Source organism: Bos mutus, chromosome 22 (genome assembly GCF_027580195.1).
Source record: "Bos mutus isolate GX-2022 chromosome 22, NWIPB_WYAK_1.1, whole genome shotgun sequence".
Classification (NCBI taxonomy): Eukaryota; Metazoa; Chordata; class Mammalia; order Artiodactyla; family Bovidae; genus Bos; species Bos mutus.
This window is the reverse complement of record NC_091638.1, coordinates 48002628-48028266: the sequence shown is the minus strand read 5'-3', so window position 1 is coordinate 48028266 and position 25639 is coordinate 48002628. Positions and strand designations below refer to the sequence as shown.

The 25639-nt window shown below is 53.3% G+C and overlaps 1 protein-coding gene across 1 annotated transcript; it reads right to left on the bottom strand.

Moving 5' to 3' along the window:
• Positions 1-900: 900 nt before the first annotated feature.
• TKT (transketolase) lies at positions 901-24566 on the bottom strand. Its single transcript, XM_005896475.3, has 14 exons — positions 24323-24566; positions 14621-14738; positions 13701-13814; positions 12948-13045; positions 8868-9059; positions 7290-7408; positions 5771-5964; positions 5339-5503; positions 4043-4199; positions 3792-3922; positions 3092-3175; positions 2890-2983; positions 2169-2291; positions 901-1190 (listed from the first exon to the last, which is right to left on the bottom strand). Exons 1-14 carry the CDS (start codon positions 24427-24429, stop codon positions 1015-1017), a joined length of 1872 nt encoding a protein of 623 aa, XP_005896537.1. The 5' UTR covers positions 24430-24566; the 3' UTR covers positions 901-1014.
• Between the last annotated feature and the right edge of the window lie 1073 nt (positions 24567-25639).

Below are 25639 nucleotides of genomic sequence, written 5' to 3'. Positions count from 1 at the left end.
TCCAAATTGTTAGGTGGACAAATGGACATGCCTGCGAATGTCTCATCTCCCCGAAGACTCTACGGATTTCCTGGGAACCCCGCCAGTGGCTAGGAGTACCCAGCCCTCTTTCCCTGGCATCAGTTTGTTCTAGGTCAGAATAAGATTCTATACATTTGGTTATAAGCAAGGACTTCCCTGATGGCTCAGCAGATAAAGAATCTGCCTGCAAAGGCAACAAGGAGACGAGGGTTCAATCTCTGGGTTGGGAAGACTCCCTGGAGGAGGAAATGGCAACCCACTCCAGTATTCTTGCCTGAAAAACGCCATGGACAGAGTAGCCTAGTGAGCTACAGCCCAAAAAGGTCGCAAAGAGTTGGGCATGACAGCGTGGCTAAGCACAACAAGGACTACCCCAGCTGAGCCCAGGGAGCAAGGGAGAAATCAGCGGTGGTCCTGGGAGCTCAGGCCTGCACAGAAGCTCCTGGACAGTAGAGTCCCTGGCCCCAGAGGCAAGGCATTTTCACAAGTTGAAGGGAGTTCTGCACACTTGGAATTGAGGAGAGCTGGTCTGCGGTGCTGGGGGAGAGCTTTTTGTTTTTTTCTGCCACTTGCAGTTCTGATGCCAACCTGAGAAGCACCTTCTTCCCCAGGAGCTGCCCTGTATCCCTCTGCTTCTCTGGGGTTGACAGGGCTTAGATTGTAAAGCCAGCCGAGGCTGAGGCTTTCTGCCTCTGGGCTGGAAGGTGGTGCCTGAGAGGTAGCAACAGCGCTGACAGTGGGGGGCAGATGAGGGGCCTCCCCAGGTCGTGGTCCAGAACCTCCCAAGTGCACCAAGCTCCCCACCTTTCCCTCTAGCCTTCTTCCTCGGAACCAGCACCGGCTGCATTCACATCCAAGAAGAAACATTTCAGGAGCCAATTCATTTTTCTCAAAACATATATTTTATGACTCTTCTCAGTACATCTTTTGAGCACCTTTGCCAGGATCTCAGGAATGTGTAGAACTCACTGCCACACCATACCCACACCCTCCCTAGGCCCTGGTCACCAGGCCCCGCACGGCCTGCGCGATGGCATCCCTGTCAATGCCAAACATCTTCAGCAGCTCTGCTGGTTTCCCGCTTCTGGGCACCTGGCTGACTGCCAGGCGGGTGACAGTGACACCAGGCTCTCCCACAACTGCAGAGGCCACTGCCTCACCTATGCCACCTGGACAAAGGAAAGGAGGTGAGTAAGGGGATGCAGCCTCAGGGGGAGTGGTGGGCAGACCACCCCTAGGTGCCCCCAGCCCCGAATCAGTCTGCGTTTATTCCCTTTCCTAAGGATGTGGGAAGGGCATATACTCCACCCTGCCCCACGCCTGTAACCAGACCAGATGTCACCAATCACAGCACTTTTTTTTCCCCATAAGCCCAAATATGGCCTCTGAATCACTTTTAACACCATTCTCTGGGCATCAACCATTGAACGTATGCACTTGACTTCAGGGTCTAAGCCTATCTCTTCCCCAGGGGAGGAATGGCGTGTAGAGGATGGCCTTGTGAAGAACTGATAAAAGCTTCCCAGATGTGTGTTAGTCACTCAGTCATGTCCGACTCTTTGCAACCCCAGGGACTGCAGCTCGCCAGGCTCCTCTGTCCATTGAATTCTTCAGGCAAGAATACTGGAGTGGATTGGCATTCCCTTCTCCAGGTGGCTCAGTGGTAAAGAATCTGCCTACAATGCAGAAGACCCAGGTTCGATACCTGGGTCAGGATGGGAAGATCCCCTGAAGGAGGAAATGGCAACCCACTCCAGTATTTCTGCCCGGAGAACCCCATCAACAGAGGAGTCTGGTGGGCTACAGTCCATGGGTTCGCGGACTCAGACACAACTGAAGCAACTAAGCAAACACACACACACAAGTCTGATATTTGTGTCGCTTTCGCAGCTCGATTCTCCCCAACAGCCTTAACTTTCAAGAACTTCAGGGACATAACCACCATGTGCTCTCAGCAAGGCTGGAACCCTTGTAGGTTTCCTGGATCGGGCAGGGACCCAAGGAGCCATTCCAGCCATTGAGTTCACTGGTCCACAACCCCAGCCTGAGGTCTAATAGGAAACCAAGTGCCAGCTGCTCTGGGTTTCCTGGGCTGCAGCTGCCCTCCTGGGGCTGGATGTCCAGCCGTATGCCCCTAGCTCTCTCACCTTCATAGTAGTGGTCCTCCACAGTGAGGATCCTGCCCTTGGTAGCACGGGCACTGTCAAGAATGAGCTTCTTATCCAGGGGCTTGATGGTGAAAGGATCCAACACGCGAATGTTGATCTTCTCTGTGAGGGGAGAAGAAGAGGGGTTAGGCAAAGGAGCTGGGTGCTGTGGGTCTGCCCTTTAGGGCCTTGGATGAGCGCCCGGGGAGGGAGCCCGTCACGTAGCTACCCACCCCTAATAGCTCACCCCCTCCTCTGTTGACCTGTGATGCCATGTCCTCTGCCACCCACCCCTCCACCTGGGAGCCTGCCTGGCCTGATTTGGGAGCAACTGGTCTCCAGGAAGATGAGGAGCACCCCCCCTCTCCCCTCCTGCCCTGGGCTGCAGGATGTTGGCATTTGGAGTGTCAGGAAACTCCATCAAAGATGCTTTTCAAGCTAAAGAGGAAGCCAGAGGGACATTCCAAGAGTCTGCCCTGAGGTAAGGTAAGGCACAGTGATGCTGAATAACATACTTAAAGGCCAGCTAAGTAGATTTAAGTCCTGTGGTCAGGCCCCAGGGCTTCTGATCTAGTCACCATGCTGGGCACACAATAAGGGCTCCAAGTCTGGCTTTTATTAATATTCTCATCATTTAATTAGATGAGATTCTTCCTCACCCCCAAGACCTGGTCTGCAGTCAGTGCCCTGTCTAAGACTTTGCAGGTCCCACCTTCCTTACCTCTCTTCAGCAGGTCAGCAGCTGCCAAAGCCTCGTGCAGGGTCACCCCGGCACCAATCACAGTCACCTGGTCATCCTTGTTCTTCAGGACCACCTGGGGGCAACATGGGGGCCAGTGAGGCTCAGAAACTGGTGGCCTGGGGTGGGTCCCGACCTTGGGTTCACTCTACGGGGTCTCACTGGCGCATAAACTGCAACTGACCTTGGCTTGTCCGATTTGGAAATCTTCATTGTTGTTGTAGATGATGGCATTTTCTGGGCGGCTGGTCCGGATGAAGCAGATACCCTGGAATGAAACAGAATAACGAAGGATTTCAGGATGTAGGACATCTAATCTCAAGGGCAGGAGTCTTTCCTCTGCAGCATGTGCCTCTCCAAATACTCCTCTTGTGTGAGAGCCAGCCCCAAGTCCCAGATAGAAGAGTCTCTATCAGGTAGACTAGCTTCCAGGAAGGGCTGCCCCTACCCAAGTGCTGTGCCTCAGTCCCTGTCCTCAGACAGAGGACGAGAACCATGTGGGGGCTGTCTGGTCAACAGCAGGTGGCTCTTGGTCAGGACTCAGTTCATTCTGTTTTGGAGAATCCAACTCAGGGAGGGCAGATAAGCCTCAACTTCCAGAATGGAGGCAGGGAGCTGGATTGCAGTATCCCAGGAGCTGCTGGGATGCTCAAATGGGCAAAGAGCGCAATGATCAATTAGCAATGTCTGTCACATAGCAGGAAGGGTGGTGTGTATTTCATTTTTCCTGGTCTAACTCCTCCAAGCTACACCACCAGTGCAAACTCAGAAGATACCCATTCTGAGGCAGCAAATGAGCAGCTCTGGGCTGGCATGCTGGCCTCCCCTCCTGTTTCTCTAGGGAAGGACTAGCTGCAGCTGAAGAAAGAAGTCACATGACCCACCTTTGTATTGGCTGCTAATTCTACTGCCTTCTCCGTAGCCACCCCATCACTTGGGTAAAAGACAGTTGATGTGGGGATAGACCGAAACATGGCCAGATCTTCCAGGGCCATCTGGGAGGGCCCGTCTTCTCCTAGGGTGTGGGAAAGGATATGTCAATGTAAGACCCCATGCATGTAATGGAATCCTGGCCCTACACCCTGCTCCAGAAGTCTGAGGACGTCACAGGTGTAAGCACCCCAGCTCTACTCACCAATGGACACGCCGCAGTGGGAGCCGCAGAGGTTGATGTTGCTCTCGGAGATGGCTGCCATGCGAATCTGGTCGAAGGCCCGTGTAAAGAAGGCTGCGAAGGTGCTGCAGAAGGGTACCGTCCTGTCGCGTGTGGCACAGCCCACGGCGATGCTCACCTGGGGACAGAGCAGATGGAGTCAGCGCCGAGGGAGAGGTGGCCAGGAAGCCCAGGACCTCTCAGGGCCACCTCCTGGGAGGTGAGTGTTTTGTCCTCCTACTAACTGTTAATTCTCCTCCTCTCATGCAAGTGATCTGGTGCACCTAGGAACTCCAGTCTGTTTCCAGACTCCTTTGAACTGATATAACCATTTCTCTTAAAAAAAATCACCCTCCTGGGGAATACTTTTCTAGCAGTAAGCAAAGCCTTTCACAGAGAAGCTAGTCAGCTGGGGCATGGATGGTTCATCCCTCCCAGGCCCATGCAAGCCGCCCCCCCCTACACCATCTCCCTGTTTCCCCAAGGCCTCTGCAAAGACAAGCCCTTGCACCCCTAAGCTCCGTAAACTCCAGGCCCCAAATCCTGGCCTAGTAGCACTGAGTGCAGGCATCAGTTCCAAATTGGCACCACCTCCATAGTTATGAAATCCACCAGCTGACATGAGCCCTCCTTCCCCAGCACACCTGGGGCCTCCCCAGCCCACACCCTCTCCACACCCCACTAGTTTAATCTGGATCTTCCAGCTGCCAAGGCCAGAAGCCAGAGACAACTTCCAGTTCAGGTATTAAGAGGAAGAATGTTGGGTGCAATAGAGCCAAGTGGCCACCAGGGGGCGGAAGCTCCCAGCTCCTAGGGGCCTGCAGGCCCTGCAGGGCTCCTCTGCAGAAAGGAGCGAATATTTTGTAAAACTGGACAAAACATTGTTCCTTATTTAACAACCACAGTTCCTGACATGGACTTGTGAATACAACCATGCACATGGTAGCGGTCCACCAAACTGTCTCATCTCTGTATCCTGCAGGGTGGCAAGGGCCAGGGCCTTGTGCATAAGAGTTCAATAGCCTTTGCTAAAACTACCAGCCTCCTGGCTGTGCCTGCCCTTCCATCCGCAGAGCCCTTTACCCCGAGAGAAAGCCCATCCAGCAGAATGCCTGGCTGGCATGCAGCATCCCGTTTCCACTCACCCAGCCCTTGGGTGTCACATCACCCCTCGCCCACCAGTCACTTGAGGTCATGGGTCCATGCTGGGTCAAGGACCAGCATGCCGATATAGCTTCGGCCCTGCCCCCACACCCCACAGACCCCAGCTCTACCTACCATGTTCTGCTCAGCAATGTAACACTCAATGAAACGGTCCGGGTGCTCCTTTTTGAAGAGTTCTGAGAAGGTGGAGTTCTTGGTGTCCCCATCCAGGGCAATGATGCGGTTGCTGGCATGACCCAGCTTGGCCAGGGCCTGTCCGTAGGCCTTGCGGGTAGCTATCTGTGGGGAGGAAAGAGTGGGTAGGCTGAGCACCTTAGGAGGCATGAGGCCTGGAGCCCTGCTCAGCCCCTGGGCCACAGCTTCCACCAGGGAGAAAAGGGATAAAATATAGGGACAGAAAAGTAAATAACTCCAGGAGCAACATCTCAGGGTTCCTCCTCTCCCTGAACTAACCTCTCTTCTCTCTCCTGGGCCCACTCTCCGGAAATGAGTACTGTTGCCACTCCAGCCTAGTCAGTCCAGAAAATTGGAGGCTCAACTGGGTACCTTGTCCCCAACTTTGTAGTTGGGCGGGGTGGGCATTCGGATGTTGGTGATGTCCACTGAGGGGGCGTCCTCCTCTGGGGGGGTCGCCAGGATCTTCTTCTTGCTCTGGATCTGACCGGAGATTTCCTGGATGATCTGATCGGCCATATTTTTGGGGAGGGGCTTCCCATGCCAAGACTCCTTATCTTCTATCCCTACAGGTACAACGTTGGAGGAGAGAGGGACAGGTAAGGTGACAGCTCCCAGGGGACCAGGAAGCTGCTTGGGGGGCCCGGCCCTCCATGTGAGGGCAGGCCACCACCACAGAGGGTAAGGAGAGGACTGTGTTGACCAGTGCTCAACTGCAGGCCCCTACTGAGTGGCAGCCCAGGCCTCTAGGAGCTTCCAGTGGGAGGGGGCATGTGTGGCTAGACGAATGTTGCTGGCATGCTGGCCCAACCCGTTCTCTGCGTCACCTTCCCACCCCAAGCTTGCAGAGAATGGGGTCTGCTGCAGAAATCACACTCTGTTGAAGAAGTTGGGAGGGAAGCTGAGGACCAGGGCAGGGTCAGCACTGCCAAAAGTCACCCCCTGCCATGGTGCCTTGCTGTGTGGGAGAGCCAGTGAGGCTTAGTACCCCTCTCCTCTCAGTCACCTCAGATGTCACCACAGCCCAGGGAGAGCCAAGGACTCAGGCCGCCCCCAGGAGCCGTAGTGGTAACACCTAAGGGTGAGTGTCAGCAGCACTGAGGCTGCGACAGTATCCCAGAGGCTCAGAGGGCTGCACACCTCTCCCCAGATTCCAGTGAAATGTCCTCATCTGCCCCAAGTCCACACAGGCAGAGAGGGATGTGACCCCTGGTGGGCAGGGGGCCATCTGGGCACAATGCATGAAACCAGCCCAGGGTCTGCAGTTAGCTCTCTTAATGCCAGACTCCGTAGTCAAGTTCCTGGCCACTTCTAGTCCCATCTTCCCTTCTTTACAATCGGCAATGGCCATCCTAGCCCCAAACAAGGGTCTGGAACCCATGGTTGGGTGCTAGGGAGGGACTTAATGCCTGCAGAGCTCTCAGGCTCAGCTCAGGAACTATCTTCCAGACCCTCCTGGGCAACCCACCTGCACAAGCCTCTGGAATCCCTTTTCCATTGCATGAGGGGTACCCTGCCCACCTCTGAGGGGAGAATCTAGGTCTCCCCAAGCTCTCCTGGGGCTCCCTGCCTCAGCCCTTCGGCTCAGGGCAGACAGCTGGAGCTGCCAAGTTCGCTCTGCAAATGCCAGCCAGAGAGTGTCCTTTCTCCTTACCCAGAGGCCTCTCAAAGTCCTCCTGCCTATACATGACCCCCATAGGCCAGGGTCCTAAATCCCAGCTCAGCCACCCTGCCCACCGAGTCTCCTGCACCTCCTTCCCCAGACTGGGTACACTCCACTGAGCAATCAAGGGGCAGGCTCTTCAGTGGTACCCCCCAAAACCTCCAGCTCTAAAGTCAGCTGCAGGGCCCAGTCCCGGGCAGGGCAGGGGTGGAAGGCTCACGTACAGACCTGTGATGCCTCGGCCCTTGAAGGTCTTGGCAATGACGGCTGTTGGCTGGTTCTTCACCTGCCCGAAGGCCTTGCACAGTTCCTCCACGCTGTGCCCATCTACGATGACAGCGTTCCAACTGGGAACAGAGAGAGGGTATGAGGGGCAAGGGCCCTGACAAGGGTCCAGGGAAAGGCCTGCCCTCCTTCCACTGCATGAAAGGACCTGGAGGAGCTGGGATGGCTCAAACCTGCCTGTTTCCAATTTGGGTTTAATTTTCTCTTTTCACATTGTTTTACTTCCTCTTGTTTGCCTTTGGACAGACCTTCCTCCTCTCTCCTAAGTAACACAAAGCCTGGTGTACTTATTGTCTTTCATTCCTGAGCTATTCATTTCCTACTGAAAGCTGCTCTTGGGACAATGCGCTGAGTTTGGAATCTACTACTAGATTTTTGATGAATTTTTTAAGCTGACCTTTCCATGGCTGCTGGATGCAGTGTTAGAAACTTGTATAAAACAAGCTATGTTGTCAAACATCCAGAAGGAAACTTTCCCTTTCAGCCAGTCCTTTCTGGAATTCTTTTTGGCAGATTAATAGTAATAGAAGTGGCAGCTCACACTTACTGAGCCGAGCACCTGTCAACCCACTTAAGCCTGTTGTTGTCCCCATTTTATAGACAAGTAAACTGAGATACTGAAGGTGGAGCAACCTGCCCAAGGTCACAAAAGCAAGTTAAGTGATGGAGCCAGGACTTAAGGAATCTGGTTCCATAGTCACAAGGTTATAGACACAGACCCAAGGACACTGCCAGGGTTATTCTCTAAGTCCCCAGGTCCATGTGGTTTTCGGGAGGTGTGTCCCTGAGGCATTTTGTGGCTCTGTTTCTTCCTTCATCCAGAGAAATCTTTCCTCTCTACATTTTCTCCCTCTATAAGGTCACAAAAGAGGTAACAGCCCTGTATCTATGTGACCGGGTACTGCAACTCCACCTCCACCTTCCCTGGCCATCAGTTCATCTCTGAAGGGTGGCCTTAGAGGCCCAGGGCCCTCAGAGCCCAACTGCAGAGCAGCTGGTACCTGGGGCAGGGGAAGGACATCAAGGTGGGGGCCCCTCTGGATGCCACCCACCCAGACAGACCTCCTTGCTTTGTAATAGGTGACTCTGAGGCCAAGGGGAGAGATCTGGAAATCTTATCTCCCATTTCCCTAGGAGAAGGGCCCGCTCCTCCTCCCCAGGCTGGCTGGTCGTAGGTGACCAGTGGACTGATGTACTGAGTGAACCCGGTCTACACTGTGCACCTCCTGCCTTCTCACTGAAGAACAAAGTGAGGATGTATGAGATTGCATCACGTGGAAGCTCTGAGAACCATCACACCAATGTGCAAATACAGGAACTCAGAGCTGCGTCTCAGCCCACAAACCCGTGGCACTGGCCAAGGCGGCCCCTTTAAGCCCAAATGCCAAGTGAGTCAAACCCTGAAGGGAGGCTGCATCAAAATGCGGCTTAACCTCCAGCTCAGCCCCTGCACCTACAAAGCTCCTGGCATAAGAGGTCTCCTTCGCTATGAGGGTCCTCAGGTCACTGGCCCATACGTACCCGAAGGCCTCGCAGCGCTTCTGGTAGATGTCCATCTGGTGCTGCAGCGGGGCAGGGTCACTCTGGCCCAGGCGGTTGATGTCAAGGATGGCGACAAGGTTGTCCAGCTTGTAGATGCTGGCGAAGGCCATGGCCTCCCACACGGAGCCCTCTGACAGCTCCCCGTCTCCCAGCATGCAATAGACCCGGTAGCTGTGGATGGGGGAGCGGGTTAGAGGCTGTCCCTGTGCCCCTGGCCTCTCCCTCTGGGACATGCAACGGCTGTGCCAAACCCAAGTCCACACCCAGTGAGGAAAGGGCTGCGATGGAAACTGTCAGGAGCTCCAGAAAGTAGTACTGGCTGCCAAGAAAAGAGCTCCAGACAGCCATCTGGCCGATAAGATCCAGACAATCAGGAGTTGTTAGGGCATGAAGAAAACAGTGAGATTCATGGGGGCTAACTACTCACACTGGGTGGGAGCCACCCACTACAGGGGTGCATCCGCCTCTCTCTACCCCAACCTGAACCAGGACTGCTGGGGGAGCCCTGGGACTCACTGGGCAGGCCAGAGGGACAGGAGACCTTCTGCTCAGAGGAGGTGGGCTGGAGAGGCCCCCTGTGATGCACACCAGGCAGCACTCTAGAGGCAGGCTTCAGGTGAAGATGAGCACTCCCAAGGGGCTTAAAGGCCAAGATCACCGTTGGGGGCAGCTGCCTCCCAGGATGGGCTTCTCCCAAGATTCTGGGACTGGTTTTTGCTCAAGACTAGAGCTGGGCTTAGGCTTTCTGCCCCTCCAGGGGCCATCTCCTGCCCTCAACCCAGGTAGCCATGATTTTCCAAAGGCAGTATGACACAGTATAAAGGGCAATGAGGTTGGGATAAATTACCCAGAAATAGAAATATTTCCACCTTCTCTGGGGAGGGTGGAGCCAAGAGTGAGGCTGGAGGCAGGGAGAGCAACCCAGAGACCTTGACCCCACCTCCCACCCCTTAACTGTGCTTAGCACTGAGTAACCCTCTCAAGAAGGTAAAGTGAAAGTCACTCAGTCGTGTCCGAGTCTTTGCCACCCTGTGGACTATACAATCCATGGAATTCTCCAGGCCAGAATACTGGAGTGGGTAGCCTTTCCCTTCTCCTCTTCCCAACCTAGGGATCGAACCCAGGTCTCCCGCTTTGCAGGTGCATTCTTTCCCAGCTGAGCCACAAGGGAAGCCCCTTATGAAGGTAAGCCCCACAATAAGGTAAGTGCAGTTGTTATTCCAAAAAAACACACACAGATAAGGAAACAGGCTCAAAGGCTGAGGGACTTGTCAAGATCAGCTGGGCAGCTGAGTGGGGATTCAAACCTGGGCCTGACTGCCCAGTCCTTGCTGACTAGGATTTGCATGTAGCAGAAGGAGCGCCAGGATGTGGAGACCCCCTACTCGCCTGCTCAGTGTCAACTGTGTGAAACCAGGAAGTGAGGCTGATGCCTGGATGGGTCAGAGAGGACACAGCCTGCCTGCTGCTGAGCGAGTCGGGCCTCCATGCCTCCCTGTTGCAGGGCCAAGGCAGGAGGAGCTGGAGAAGAGGCGGGGCCAGCCTTGGTGCTGTCAGCATGACTCAGCACCACTGCAGGCCTCCAGGTCACAGAGAGTTCCTTCATCCTCTCCATGCCCTTTCAGGCCTGTATCTTCCCTTCTGCAGCCTCCAGTGGGCCAGGCCACTGGTTCCTCCACCAGGAACAGGGGGTCCTGCACAGCCGCTCCCCTAAATGACCAGTCTGATGGGGCTGAGCAGAGAGGCCAGCAGGGAACTTGACTTCTCCAGAAAGGGATTCCAGGGAAGACGATCAGTGACCCTCCCAACTCCACACCCACTTCCAAGGAAGCTGAACTGGGGCCAAGAGTGGAGTCACAGCACAACCTCAGATTCAGGTCAGGAGGGCAGCCTGGGGAGACACTAGACTGGAAAGGAGAAAAGGGTGCCCAGCAGAAGCTGGGGCTAACCCTGAGGCTGTGTATTGCCTAAAGCTGTTAGATTTGGGGAGGAAGTTGCAAATACCCACAGTCCTGAACGACCATGAAGAAACCCTAATGAGAGGGCCAATATTTGTTGCAGGAGTTGGGAAACCACCCCAAATATCCAACAACAAATGACTGTCTAAACGCGTTATAGCATCCCCATGAAACAGAATGGGCATTAAAACTAGCTCTTGACAGTGCATGATGCGTGAGGAAATGTTCAGATTTTCCCAGAAAGCATTAGGTGAAAGTGTATAAATACTAGGATGATGAATCTGTAAGTTCCTTCTCACAGTAACACGGAGGGAATAGAATGCATTGTTGTTAAGAAGGTTGAAATGGGGGTAGGGGGTTAAGAATAGGGAAAATGTTCATTTCTTTTTAATGCATTCCTGTGTTTCAGATTAGTACGTATTTTATAATCCCCCCCCAAAATTATTTAAAAGAGAAATGGGGAAATTCCCTGGTGAGCCAGTAGTCAGGACTCCACCGTCTCATTGCCCGGGGCCCCAGGTTTGATGCCTGGTCAGGGAACTAAGATCCCACAAGCTGCAGAGTGCAGCCAAAAAAAGAGAGAGAGGGAGAAATGGGAAAGAGCCAGCTAGATATGTGCTCCCCGGCTGCTGGCTGCACAGACTGGACTGGAGGCTGGATCTGCTCTATCAGGAACCCTGGCAGCTGGCACAGCCTGATCATTCCCTCGACCCCTCAGCCTTAGCCAACCCTGGCTGCCGAGAACCACGCTAAACCCCTTCTCCCTACACTGGCTTCTCCCATTATGTTAAGGGTCAGGAAATGACCCTTCACGAGCAATTATTTCAGCCAACTGTAGAGAATAAACTCACAACTCTGGTTCTGAGCCAAATAAAATACTCTTAAACACACATCCCATTCTTTGCGACCTTCTTCACTTCACAGTGCATCACGTCTGGGTGTGGCTGAGCCTGGCCCCAGAGCCCAGCCAAGGAGGCTGTGCAGTCAGTTGACACCGGCCTGAGTCTGGAAGACCTCAGAGCCCCAGTCTACCTCCTGGAGAAAACTGTCTCAGCAGCTTCCCCTGAAAAAGTAGATGCTCACTGAGGTGCAGCATCCAGTCAGGCTCCCTGCAGCCACCTGCCACCTGCAGGCCAGGCTCCCTCAGCCTCTCCTCTGGGAAGCTTCCCACTCGCAGGGCCCCCTGACTCTCCTGTGCTTCCCTCGGGCACCTCAGAGCAGCCTTAGGGACCCTGAATACGGACTCTGGATGCACACCCTGGGTTCAAAAGGCTGCCTCCACCACAAGGCAAACATCTTACTTCTGTTTCCTCATCTGTGTGGAGGGACAGCTGTGCGCATGTCACCACCCAGCCCATGGGGCTTATCAAGGTGAAACCCTAGAAAGCTCTGAGCAGAGTACAGAGCCCCAAAGGGTAAAGGAATGCAGAAACCACCTTGACAGCCTGTAGCCAACATTCCTCCCCTCCACAGCAGAGACTTGTCTGCAGGCCATGGTGGACAGCCTTGTGGCTGAAACCTGCCTCAAGGGGCATCTCCCCCAAACTGCCCGGGTGCTAGAGCAGCAAAGCTCTGACCAGGCTGCTCACTCCCTACGGACCAACCTCTCCAGGCTTCATTGCTTCCCTGACTGACAGGTGGGGCTCAGGGAGGCCCAGAATTCCCCAGAGCACACCATCTACTCCTTTCCTGAGGTAAGGCTAAGTGGCTCAGGCCTAGGTTTGTGGCACCCAGTCAGGCATTGTGGGATGGGGCCTCCTAAAACTTCCGGGCTCCAGGAGCTGGGCTCAAGAGGGCAACAAGGAAACTCACGAGTCAAAGCATTCTGGCCAAAGAGCATGCAGCCTTAGACGCAAAGCGGGCCCTGCTGGCCACTCTCCAGGGAGTGTGGGCACACCCCTTCATTCCTCTGAGCCGATTTCTTCATCTTAAAAGGAGGCTAGCCCTGGTACTAGCCTCACACCATGCATGCACAGTTAATTACACAGTTTCTACTTAGTCTCCGTCAGGCAAGGAGGTGCTTGGGGGCGGAGAGTGAAACAGGGCCCCCAGGACCACCCACCAAACCACTGTGGGTGGGGTTGGGGAGTGGGCACATTACCTGGCTTTGTCGAAGTATTTGCCTGTGTAGGCCATCCCGCAAGCGGCTCCAAGGCCCTGGCCCAGGGAGCCAGTGGCCACATCGGTGAAAGCTTGTTTCTGTCATGACAGGGCTTCAGTTACCACAGGCAATGTTTCCTGGAAGTGCCTCCCAGGATCCTTGCCCCACCCAGACCCAGGGGGCATGATTTCCCACTCTCCCTGCAGCAGTAATTGTGGGTGTGGTTCAAATACCAGCTCAGTCCACAGGGAGCTGTGTGACCTCAGGCCATGGACTGAATCTGTTCCCTCACCTGTAAAAGAGCCCACCTTGTGAAGCGGGTGGGAGAACTCAGGACAAAACTGAATATTTAGCGTTAGTGGCTGGCCCCGATGGGATGTGACAGTTTTCATGGTACCCTCTAAGGAACACACTGGGCCCCTTCCTTGGATATCACCAGTATCCGGCTGCCACCCCCTTAGTGCACCTCATCTCCCAAGCCATGTCTACATGGCCAAGGAGGCCCAGCGGGGAAGGGAAGCTGGTATTTGGTGCTGGGGAAAGGCCCTCCTGGCAGTCAGCCCAGAGCACCCTAGGTTGGGGCTTTAAAGGCCTCAGACTTCAGCATAAGCTTGGGGTAAACAGTGTTGCCCAAGCACCCACTTCTTCCTCTGCTCTCTAACATCCTCAGTTCCTCAGTCCCTCTTCCCACAAGCCTTGAGAAATAGGAAATGGAGGCAGAGGCCTGCAGGGCTCCTGGTGAGGTGGACTTACCGGGACAGGGTGCCCGTCCAAGTCGGAGCTGATCTTCCTCAGATTCAGCAGCTCTGACTCCGGCAGGAAGCCAGCTTCAGCCCAGACGGCATACAGGATGGGTGCCGCATGGCCCTGCAGGGGACGGACCATGGGGAGAGGTCAGATGAGGAGCTGTTCCCGCCGTGGCCTGGCCGAGCCTGCCGGCCAGGATATCCCTTTCAGAGAAGGACGCAAGCAAAGGCCACTTCCCCTCCCTTCATCCTTCTCTAGCCCGAGGTTCCCACAGTCAAGGCCGAGCGGAGTCTAGGACAGGTGCAGGCGGAACACAGCTGTGAGGCTGCGGAGGCCAAAACCCCAGCAGGCAGCCGGTCACCCTAATCCCTGGGTTCTGGCATGTGAGCCGACTTGGACAGACTTCTAAGCTCTCATGCCTGCCTCGAGAGACCAAAGACCACGGAGCCAGGCCTGGGTATTGGTGGATTTGGGGTGTTCGTGGCATGGCTTGCGGCTGTGGCTCTCACGTGGTGCGTGGGGTCGGGGGGGCGATCAGGGCTCCCCATCCCAAACTGTTGCAGGGCACCCCCACTCCTGAGGGAGTGAGCATGGCCTGGGTATTGGCCCAGCAGAGACGGGTGCAGAAAGCCACCAAGCTGTACCCCAGACCTGGACTCCAGTCCTGCCAGTCAACACCAAAGAGGAGTGGAACTCCCAAGATCATTTCCATTCTCTCTTACTAATTCAGTCATTTATTTCTTAAACTTTACCAGCAGGGTCAGTACAGAGCAAGAGGGGGCCGGGCCGGGTGGGGCAGGTGGAGAAGGAGCCTGGGGTGAGGAAGGGTGGCAAAAAGCTGGGCTTACATCAGGGAGGCAGGTCTCCTTCTCGCCGTTGCAGGGCCCACCCAGGCCCACGTGAAGGGTGGGGGGCTGGCCTCCTACCTTGGAGAGAACAAAGCGGTCGTTGTGAGGGTTCCGGGGATCCAGGGCCTTGTAGCGCATGGTGTGGAAGAAGAGGACAGCCATGATCTCAGCAGCGCTGCAGCATGACGTGGGGTGGCTGTGGCCCAGGAGAGACATGCACATGTGGGTCACGGCCCAGACCCCTGGCCTCAGGGCTCACCACGCCTGAGCGCTGGGGGTGCAGGTGTCAAGGAGCCACGTGATCTGGGCCCTGGGAGGGCTGCATGGGGGTTGCACCCTCAGAGACATGGAGGAGGAGGGGCCCAGGAGACTGTGGTAGCCCCTCTAGGACCATTGAGCTAAATCCCAGTGGGACTGCCCAGGACTCTGCCCACCTGTCAGGGCAACTTGGCCTCCATGGCCCTCACAGATCCAGGGCCCCAATGGCCATAGTCAGAGGTTAATGGACTGAGACTTCCAGTAGACTCCACCCATAGGGTGGGTAGTCTGGCAACCGGGGCTTTAGGCTCTCCAAGAGCATCACTGGGCTACTCAGCAGCCTTTTAATGGGCATTCTGAGGGCTGGTATAGCACCAGAAACCATGCTTTTGTACAGAACTGAAAAGGCAAAAGCAATCTCTTGTCTTCTACAAAGGATACAATCCTAAAAAAATAAAAATAAAAATTCCTCTGCCTGAGACAAGACCTGGGGTGGGGCCGACAGTAGCCAAGAGCCTGTCCTTCCTGGTGGGGTCAAGGGGGCTGCCCTTATTAGGCTCTCATTCTATTCACCGTATACTTACTTGAATGGCGACCAGGCAGAGGACTTAGCTAGAGACAGTACATCTTAGAGATGAGACTTATTCAGGTTTCTCAGGACCCACTTCGTTGATTCAGTCCCAGCCCCCAGGGTTCCTGGCAGGACATGCTATAATTCCTGAAGCCCTCTGGTCCACAGTCTGATTACAAAGTCAGCCTCAGGGCACGTGTCTCCCAGCTGCCCCCTCCACACTGCAACATGCCCACTGCCAAACCCAAGGGCACATGCACCATCTGGAGTTCACGTGGGCCTCCCTCCTCCCTGCAGCCGGCTCCCCGCACGGGTTAGGGGTGAGTCACTCCCAGAGCAGACACATTAGTAGAGAAACCCAGAACTGTCCATGCTGGTTTAGTAGCCACATCCCCAGCACACAGTTGTCTTATACTTAACCACTTCTACGAACTCCTGGGTCATGGGGAAAGACACTAGACCTGAAAGAGGGAGGTGAGGAAATGTGAACGAGAAACCTCTTCCCTGCCTGGCAGGAACCCAGCTTCCCTTGTCCCTAGCACAGAATTCAGTGGGGCAAGGGGGGACAGACGGACACCCTAGTCAACACCGGCCAGGCTGACCTCCTGCCTTCCCCGCCCTCCGAGAGCAGCCTCATCCCTGAGGAACCCTCTTTCAAAAGTCAAGATCCTGTGAGGAGAACAGTGGGGGAAGGATGCGGGTGGACAGCAGGCCAAACTGCTCCAAGAGACAGAAGGCAGGCACAGGACAGGGCTCAGCCTCTCCTGCCCATCAGTGGTTTCCAGGAAGGGGCTCCAGGGATAAAGGCCTGGCAAAAGCACCTTCTGTGCATGGCAAAGGCATGCCCGCCTGGGCAAAGCTGACATGGAGGGAGGGAGGTCATCCATGAAGACAAACCAAAAACTGAAAAGTACTTGATTTTAACCAGGCTTCCCTAGTAGCTCAGTTGGTAAAGAATCTGCCTGCAATGCAGGAGACCTGGGTTCAATCCCTGGGTCGGGAAGATCCCTTTTTTAAAATCAATTTTATTGAAATTTAGTTTACACACTATAAAATGCATTCATTCTAAGTGTTAGTTCGGTCATTCTAAGCGTTTAGTTCAGATCTATGTGCCTATATAGTCACCACCAAATCAGGAAATGGAGAAGGAAATGGCAACTCACTCCAGTACTCTTGCCTGGAGAATTCCATGGACAGAGGAGTCTGACAGGTTAAGTCCATGGGATCACAAAGAAGAAAGCCTGCATGATGGACACACTGCTGGCCCTACCTTCATATCTGCCAAATAAAAACATACAGAGTAAGGGGTGCTTAGGGTCCAGGCGTCTGCCCACCCCCACCCCAGAGCTTTCAAGGAATTCCCCGAGATGTGTCCCACAGTGGGGATATGGGCCACTGCGGCTGTGTGGCTTCAGCTTGTGCTTCAGCCCCATGAGGCTCAGCTTCCTCACTTGTAAATGGGATGCTACGTGGGGACATCCACAGTCAAAGAACTAAGACAGTGAACTCAAAGTGCCCAGGTCACCATCAGCATCTGCTGGAAGACCAGATGCCATGCTCTGGTCTTCAACAGCGCCCCCACTCATCAGCAGGCTGGGACTGAGACCCTCTGCTGACCACGGGGCAGGCAGGAGGGAAGAAAGCTGTGGACTGAGATGGGGCCCTGCCAAACTCATGGGAGACTTTTAGGCTCAACTTAGTAGAGGAACTCCAGTGTACAGACTCTGGGGCCCGAAGACCTGTGTTTCCCCAGCAACTGCAGCCTGCCCTGGGGGGACAACTATGGTTGAGGGGGCCTACCTCCCATGTTGCTCAGGACACATCTATGAATACAAACTGGCTAGAGATGGAGAAGGCGAGAGCACCCCACTCCAGTACTCTTGCCTGGAAAATCCCAAGAACGGAGGAGCCCAGTAGGCTGCAGTCCATGGGGTTGCCCAGAGTCGGACATGACTGAAGCAACTTAGCAGCAGCAGCAGAAATGGGGAAGGGCTGGGACAGGGTGGGCAGCTGCAGGGAACTTTATCTGCTAAGCAACTCTTTGTGATGCATGGGAGTTACAAGGTTGTTCTAAAACCTGTCTACTTATTCCCAATTAGCTCAGGCTATGAAGGTGGTGTGAGGGAGCTGGGCCTAAGTAAGTCTCCCAAAGCCCTCTCCACCCACCCCAGGGAAAGACACACCTTCTAGATGTTCCCTTCTCTCTTCCCCCTTCCATTCAGCACTCTCTGCCTGCTCACAGGTTTTCCTACAGAAAAAATGCAGAGAAGATCCCTCAGCCCTCTGGCCGGGCTCCGCTCCATTATCAAGAGGTAATACTGCCAGATGCCATGATGGCCCTCCTCCCTGCCCGACACATACCTCAAGACCTCAAAAAATTGAACAAACCAGGGCGGTGGGCACGGCCACAGCCTCTCTCATGCCTCAAAACAGGAAGAAAAATAATCTGTTATGAACAAAAAACTAAGTTCCTGAAGGAAAAAGTAAGAAATGTGAGTTGAAAACCCAACAGTGAAGATCCAACCTAAAAAGTTAAAAAATGCACTGAGCTCAAAGACAGTAGAAAGATAAAAACAGAAATTTATCAAATATGAAGCAAATGTACGATTTTTAAAAATCAAAGCCAACAGTCAGCTCTTCGGAAAAGAAAAAAAAGATGAAAGGTTTAGCTAACTTCTGTTAAGGCAGGATCCAGAAAAAGGAAAGGGTGCTATTAGAAGTGGAGGGAAGGGCACAAGAACAGATGATAAAATGCTCCAAACAACCTGATACAAATACATTTGGAAACAGGAAAATGTCTAGGAGAAAATGATTCACCAAAACTGACTCAGGAAGAGAGAAAAATCTAAGTAATCTTTTAACTATTAAAAAGACCAAATCAACAGCTATAAATGCACATTCCCTAAGGCCCAGCATCTCCACTTCTAAGACCACATCCACAGTGAAACGTGCAATGATCAGATCTGAAAGCTACCTTCATGTCTATCGAGAAGGTATTTGATGACAACATATTTCTGGAACACTATGCAGCAATCTCAATAAAATCTCACAAATACGACACGTGAACAAAGCTCACTGCAGACAGATCTCTACCAGGGAAGACCATACTATTTATGAACTTATACTAAAAGGAAAATAATAAAATGCAAAACTCAGGGTATAGCTCTTTCTTGGGGGAACCCTCTTTCTATGAGGAGGGAAAGACACCCAGTAGGTTCTAAAGCCCTGTAATATCCTCGTTCTTAGGCCTGGTGGAAGGTATTCTACCAGGCTCATTATTTATAATATGTACATCAGTTATACTTTTTTTAGGCATATGTTAAAAAAAACAACAACTCAGGAGGGAATCCTAGGATGCCAAGGCAGAAGCAAACCTTAGAAGCCATCCTTGTTCTTCCTGTTCCAGGAACCATGAAGGGTGGCTCCTGCCCGAGAAGCCTGCCTCCACACCTCAGATTGAGCCTTTTCACTGTAGTAGCCTCGGGCCTGAAGAGCATCTGGCACAAACGGTGCACAAATAAATGTGCCAAGGCTCTAAGACCCCAGGGATGTGAACTCTCTGAGCCTCAGTTTCCTCCGTGTAAAATGGAGATATAGCAGAATCTGAATGAGGTAGTTTTTGTGTGTAAAGAGCCTGGCACAGTGCATAAAAAAATGGCAACTACTCAGTAAAATCCTAGCTCTAAAAATATCAGATATGAAATCTAACCTCCTCATTTGAGGGTAAGACCACTGAGGTCCACAGAAAGGAAGTGCCTTGCCCAAGGTTGCAGTCTACCATCAGAAGAGCCAGGAGAAAAGCAAAATGCTAAGAGTAAGAATGAACAGATAAACAAAATGTAGTTTATCCAAACACCTGACTATCCAGCAATAAAAACAAAGTACGTTCACTACCTGCTACAACATAACGACCTTCCAAACATTGTGCTAAGTGAAAAAAGCCAGACCCTCAAAGACCTCATTCTGTAGGACCCCATTTATATGAAATATCCAGAAGAGTTAAAATGGGAAGTGGTAAGTTCACTAAAACTCACTGCATTAATAACTCACTGTCAATACATTAAATCTACTAGAAGCCACTGAACCGTACACTAAGAATGCCATGAGATGAAAATTATACCTCACTAGAGCTGTAAAAGGGTGGTGTTTAAAAGGAAGAAGGTGCTCAGGGCCCAGATGAGGAAGTTCTGGAGAGGCCACACTCCCTTACCCAGTTGTGCAGTCCTTAGAGATTACAGCCAAGGCCATGGGTGCAACTGACTTCTGAGCAAGGAGGTCAAACAGTGCAGGCTCCCATCAGCCAGCTCCACATGCTACCAGATCCTGCAAGCCCACATCGTGGAGTGGACTTGACCTCACTGCTCAGGGAAAAAGTACTGCAGAAGAGTCGGCAGAAGGACCCAGCATCCAGGGCAGGCAGCTGGGTCCTGTGCACAATAAGGGAGTTGCTGGTGCTGTGGGACTGGGCTCTAGAGACAACAGACCCACCTACAGAGGCCAAGTCCAGGGAGGGGTCAGAGAGAGGTGGCCCAGGGGCCACAGTGTCATCAGCTCACGGGAAGCCAGGAGACCCTAACTAGGTGCACCGGGTTCTCAGCTTCAGGAAGCACTTCCCACCAGCGCTGCTGAGCTCAGGGGCAGAGAACAGAGTCGCTGCACGACAGCCAGGTGTCCTCGCAGGGAGTTGGGACATACTGCTTGCTGCTGGGGTAATCCCAACAGGCTTGTTCTTGCCTCAGTCAGGGCCGAGCTGGGGTGAAGACAGACCAGTTGGAGAAGGCCTGGGCAGCAGTTCTCTGCCGAGATAGGCTGGGCCCACAGGGGCCCTCTGAGCACTCCAAGTCCCTAATCACCAGAGCTGGGTGGCAAGGATGCACTCACTTTCAGCCACTTTAAGGTCACAGGGACACTCCTCAGGACATGAAACCCACAACAGGTGGTGGCAGGACCCCAGAGCTCACTCATTCTGGTCCCCCGGCCCTGCTCTCAAGAAACCCAGCTTGAAAACCACCTAGCTGTGAACTTCTTTAGAGATGGGGAAACTGAGGCCTCAGACGGAACAGGGTCTTTTCAACAGAGGCACAGTCACTCAGCACACAGCTACGGTGAGATTCTTGTCTCTCTGTGCCCACCAGCCAGGCCTGGCCAGACCTTCTGTTCCGGAGTACCCAGCCCAACACTGTGGGTCAGAGCCCTGGGGACCTCTAAGCACAGCCTGAGCCTTCAGATTCAGGTCTGACTCTAATGGCGTCCTCAGATAATACTTAGCACTGTTTGGATACTGTGAGTCTAGCGTGGTTGGTGAGAACTACGAAATCTCCACCAAGAGCCTTAGCAGTCAGGACCCCTCTGACAAGGCCACTGAGTGTCACCTTTTTTTGGTGGAGGGTGGGGGGGCGCTGCATCAGGTCTTTTTTGCAGCATGTGGGATCTAGTTCCCTGACGAGGGATCGAACCCAGTTTCCCTGCATTGGGAGCTCTATGTCTTATCCACTGGACCACCAGGGAAGTCCCTGAGTACCATCTTTTAAAGACTGGGTGAGTTGGACCCTTGCCACGGCTGCCACAGCTCCTGCAGCACATGGAGGGAGAGCGAGGTGACCTGGAGCAGCCTTGGCTGCTGCACAATGAGTCCTCTATGCAGGCCGTCCCTCAGCTCCACGACACAGAGGCCAGTGTCCACACTTACCAGGCCTGGGGAGGTTCACTGTCACTTGCCCAGTGATGGCAGACAAAGGGGAAAGCTACCAAGATATCAGGACCCCATGGTCCTCACTGACCCACTATCAATCCAGCATGTGCAGTGACCATGAAAAGACTTTTGGTCAGAGTGCTGTTTGCATCACCAGGGATGTAAGCTTCCCTAGGAAGGAGACAGCCTGGCAGGATGGTCACCTTGACCATGACTGCACAGCGCCCAGGGATGGGGGAGCCTGGTGGGCTGCCGTCTATGAGGTCGCACAGAGTCGGACACGACTAAAGCGACTTAGCAGCAGCAGCAAGGCCTCAAAGCTGCACCTTCACTTTGCAAAGCTCATCCACTCATGAGGAACTGCCTCAAAACAAACATCTTGGAGGCCTGTTCAAGGCTTCCTTTATTGGGGTTTTTTTTTTTTTTTGCACACACAACTCTTGGCACATGCCTTTCAAAATCTCTTTTGACAGAGGTTACATAGTAATGTTACTTCCTTCTGAAAATTCAGTTTTCTAAGTATTTCTTTTTTTTTTTTTGTCTTGAGGCATGTTTCTCTAAGTACTTCTTTCCTGAATCTTTTAGGTTTGCTCACAACTCCCAGGAATCACTGTATCTTTCACTTTTTTTCTCTTTGTAAATGGACACTTTGAGTTCAGTGAGTTCCTCCTTCAGGCATTACAATATAAACCTGCCTGTAACTCAGTTGCCAAATCCAGTTATCTTTTCCTTGTAGAAATCAGAGTTTAACTATCTAACAAAGACCCAGGCAGGAGTCCCACTAGACACACCCTCTCCCTTTGGGAGCCCCCCACCTCAAGTTGTAAATATTTGTTTCATTTCTTTGCAAGTAGCTTCAAATGCCTGAGATGCCCATCACTGAGCCTGGTCTCCACCCTTTCCAGTTTCTCTCCATTCTCTGGCCTGGTGCTTCCAACCTGTCCAAGAAGTCTTCCTGGTAACATGAGCCCCTCACTGGAGCTTAGGATTTACTCACTAAAAACATTTCCTAGGAGAGGGTGAGATGTATGGAAAGAGTAACATGGAAACTTACATTACCACATGTAAAATAGATAGCCAATGGGAATTTCCTGTATAGCTCAGGAAACTCAAACAGGGGCTCTGTATCAACCTAGAGGGGTGGGATGGGGAGGCAGATGGGAGGGAGGGTCAAACAGGAAGGGATATATGTATACCTATGGCATCGGGTCCCATCACTTCAATGCAAATAGATGGGGAAACAGTGGAAACAGTGGCTGACTTTATTTTTCTGGGTTCCAAAATCACTGCAGATGGTGATTGCAGCCATGAAATTAAAAGACACTTACTCCTTGGAAGGAAAGTTATGACCAACCTAGATAGCGTATTAAAAAGCAGAGACGTTGCTTTGTCAACAAAGGTCCGTCTAGTCAAGGCTATGGTTTTTCCATTGGTCATGTATGGATGTGAGAGTTGGACTATAAAGAAAGCTGAGCGCCAAAGAATCGATGCTTTTGTTGAACTGTGGTCTTGGAGAAGACTCTTGAGAGTCCCTTGGACTGCAAGGAGATCCAACCAGTCCATCCTAAAGGAGATCAGTCCTGGGTGTTCATTGGAAGGACTGATGCTAAAGCTGAAACTCCAATACTTTGGCCACCTGATGCAAAGAGCTGACTCATTTGAAAAGACCCTGGTGCTGGGAAGGACTGAGGGCAGGAGGAGAAGGGGATGACAGAGGATGAGATGGTTGGATGGCATCACCGACTCAATGGACATGAGTTTGGGTAAACCCGGAGTTGGTGATGGACAGGGAGGCCTGGTGTGCCGTGGTAATGGGGTCACAGAGAGTCAGACACAACTGAGCAACTGAACTGATGGCTGATTTATGTTGAGGCTTGATAGAGAACAAAATTTTGTAAAGCAATTATCCTTCAATTAAAATATATATATATCCTGTATGAAATTAGCCAGAAGGTAGAATCTTGTCTTTGTTCTACAGACTTAATCTGGGAAGGTCCCTGGAAACCATCCCCCACCCAGACTTCAAAATTATTTCATGAACCAATCATGAAATGCTGTCTGGGCAGCCTGGTCCCAAGCCCCAAAAGGGCTGGAATCCTGGAAACCACAGAGTTGTGTAGGAGCTACTATTGTTCCCATTTTACAGAGGAGGAAACAGGCTCTGAAGTGACTCACTGGTTGACTTTCTTAAGTACCCCAGCGGACGCCTCCAGCTACACAGTGACCGATTATCATTACTGTCCCTGCCAACTGGCCACCTTCAGAGAAGGCTCCCTGAGATGGACAGCAGCCTTTCTCCGCCTCTGAGCCACAAGGGCTGGCGGGAAAGAGCGTTGGGGGATGGGCCTGTCTTGGGGAAAATGCATGTGGAGGCTGGCCCTGCATGTTCACCGCAAGCCCTGAGACTTGGTTCTCGGTTCTCTAAGCCTTTCAAACCTCCCTTCCTCCAGCCCATCCCCTCCTCCTGTCCCCGCCCCAGAGGAGATCTCACTTAAGACCTTCAGTTCACAAGGTATGCAACGGCTCTGCATCCACGTGGCCACCTCCCTCCTCACCCTTACTCCCCTGGAGTCGCAGCACTCTCGCTCAACACCCAAGGTGGCAGGAATTCGATTCTTTTTTTTTTTTTAGGAATTTGATTCTTAACAGGAATGTGAGGTGGCAACAGGGACGGGTAGTTTGAGGTAGGGACAAGGGCAGGGCCCCAGGCTTCCCAGCAAGATGAGGTATTAAAACAGGCGCTCTCGTCTCGGGCAGAGCCGGTTCAAATTCCAGCTCTCGCTGCGCCCGATCCCGGCCAATTGACAAACTCGGAGCCTCGGTTTCCTCACGTGTGGGTGGAAGGTTATCAATTACCAGGGGGTAAAGGGTCCAGGGGCCGCGTGTGCAGATCCCAAGCACAGGGCCTGGCTCTCGGCGAGAGCGCGCTAATGGTGGCTCTCCGGGCACGGCGGCCGAGAGGTTTCCGCAGTGCCGAGCCGCGTCTCTTGCGCCTTAGAGCGGAGGGGAAGGAGGGGCCGAGCCGGCCTAAGGCGCTCAGAGAGCCGGGCCCCAGCGGACGGAAGCCAGGCGGAGGACCGGCGCGGAGGAAGGATCCTCCGGTCGGATCCTCCGGTCAGAACCTCCCAGGCGCGCACTCCACCGTGAGACCGCGCCCCCCACCCCCAGCCCTGGCGCCTCCTCCGTGGTGGCACTGTGCAGCGCCACACGGAGCCGACGTGCCCGCACGCCGGCGCCGCCGCCCAGCGTCCCAACTCACCCCGATCCGGCCGCCGTGGTGGCTTGGATGGAGCTGATACGCAGGCGGTTGGCCGTGTCCTTCAGGGCCTGCAGCTTCTGCTGATCAGGCTTATGGTAGGCCTCCATGGCGCAGCCAGGCGAACGGGCGGGTGGCGAGGCAGAGGACGCAGACGGGAAAGCTAAAACGTAGGGCCGCAGAGATGCAAGCAGCGGCGGAGGCCTGAGGCCGCTCGCCGGCGCGTTAAGAATCCCCGGAGCCGCCCGCGGGGCGGGGCGCCGGCATCACCCCAGGTTGCCCCGCCCCAGCGCCCTGCCCCGCCCCCGGACCTGCGCAGGCAGCTCCGCCCAGCCCTCCAGCGCTGATAGGGAAACTGAGGCCGCCGGGAGCCTGAGCGTCTAGCGATCCGACCCGATGCTGTCCACCCGCCTCGCCTCTCGGTTCCTCTTTCCTTCTCCCCGAAATCTGCTGGGCAGCTTCGAGCTGCCAGGCTCCTGAGTCAAGCGGCACTGCCCTGCCGGGATTAACCACACACACAAATAATGTGATCATAACTCCAGGTTCTAGGCCCGGTCCAGAATTCTCCTGTGGATTCGAATCCTCCCTGCAGACAGATCTCCTCCCTCCCCATAATAGCCCTGAGCGAAACTGACAGGGGAGGTTTCACTGGTAATCCCGTTTTTAAAAATGAGCAAATTGAAACTGGCAAGGTCAATTAAAGTCACAGGGCTGTTGGGTTCTGGGCTCAGTATTAGCAAAAGTGCCCCATCCTCAAGCCCTAGCCCCAGAGAGAGAGCCCAGGGCATGAGCCTCAAGGGTGGTGAGGACTATGAAAATGAGATTACATAATAGTGGTAATAGCAAGAAGAGATAAGAAAGCCTTCCTCAGCGGTCAATGCAAAGAAATAGAGGAAAACAACAGAATGGGAAAGACTAGAGATTTCTTCAAGAAAATTAGAGATACCAAGGGAACATTTCATGCAAAGATGGGCTCGATAAAGGACAGAAATGGTATGGACCTAACAGAAGCAGAAGATATTAAGAAGAGGTGGCAAGAATACACAGAAGAACTGTACAAAAAAGATCTTCACGGCCCAGATAATCACAATGGTGTGATCACTCACCTAGAGCCAGACATCCTGGAATGTGAAGTCAAGTGGGCCTTAGAGAGCATCACTACGAACAAAGCTAGCGGAGGTGATGGAATTCCAGTTGAGCTATTTCAAATCCTGAAAGATGATGCTGTGAAAGTGCTGCACTCAATATGCCAACAAATTTGGAAAACTCAGCAGTGGCCACAGGACTGGAAAAGGTCAGTTTTCATTCCAATCCCAAAGA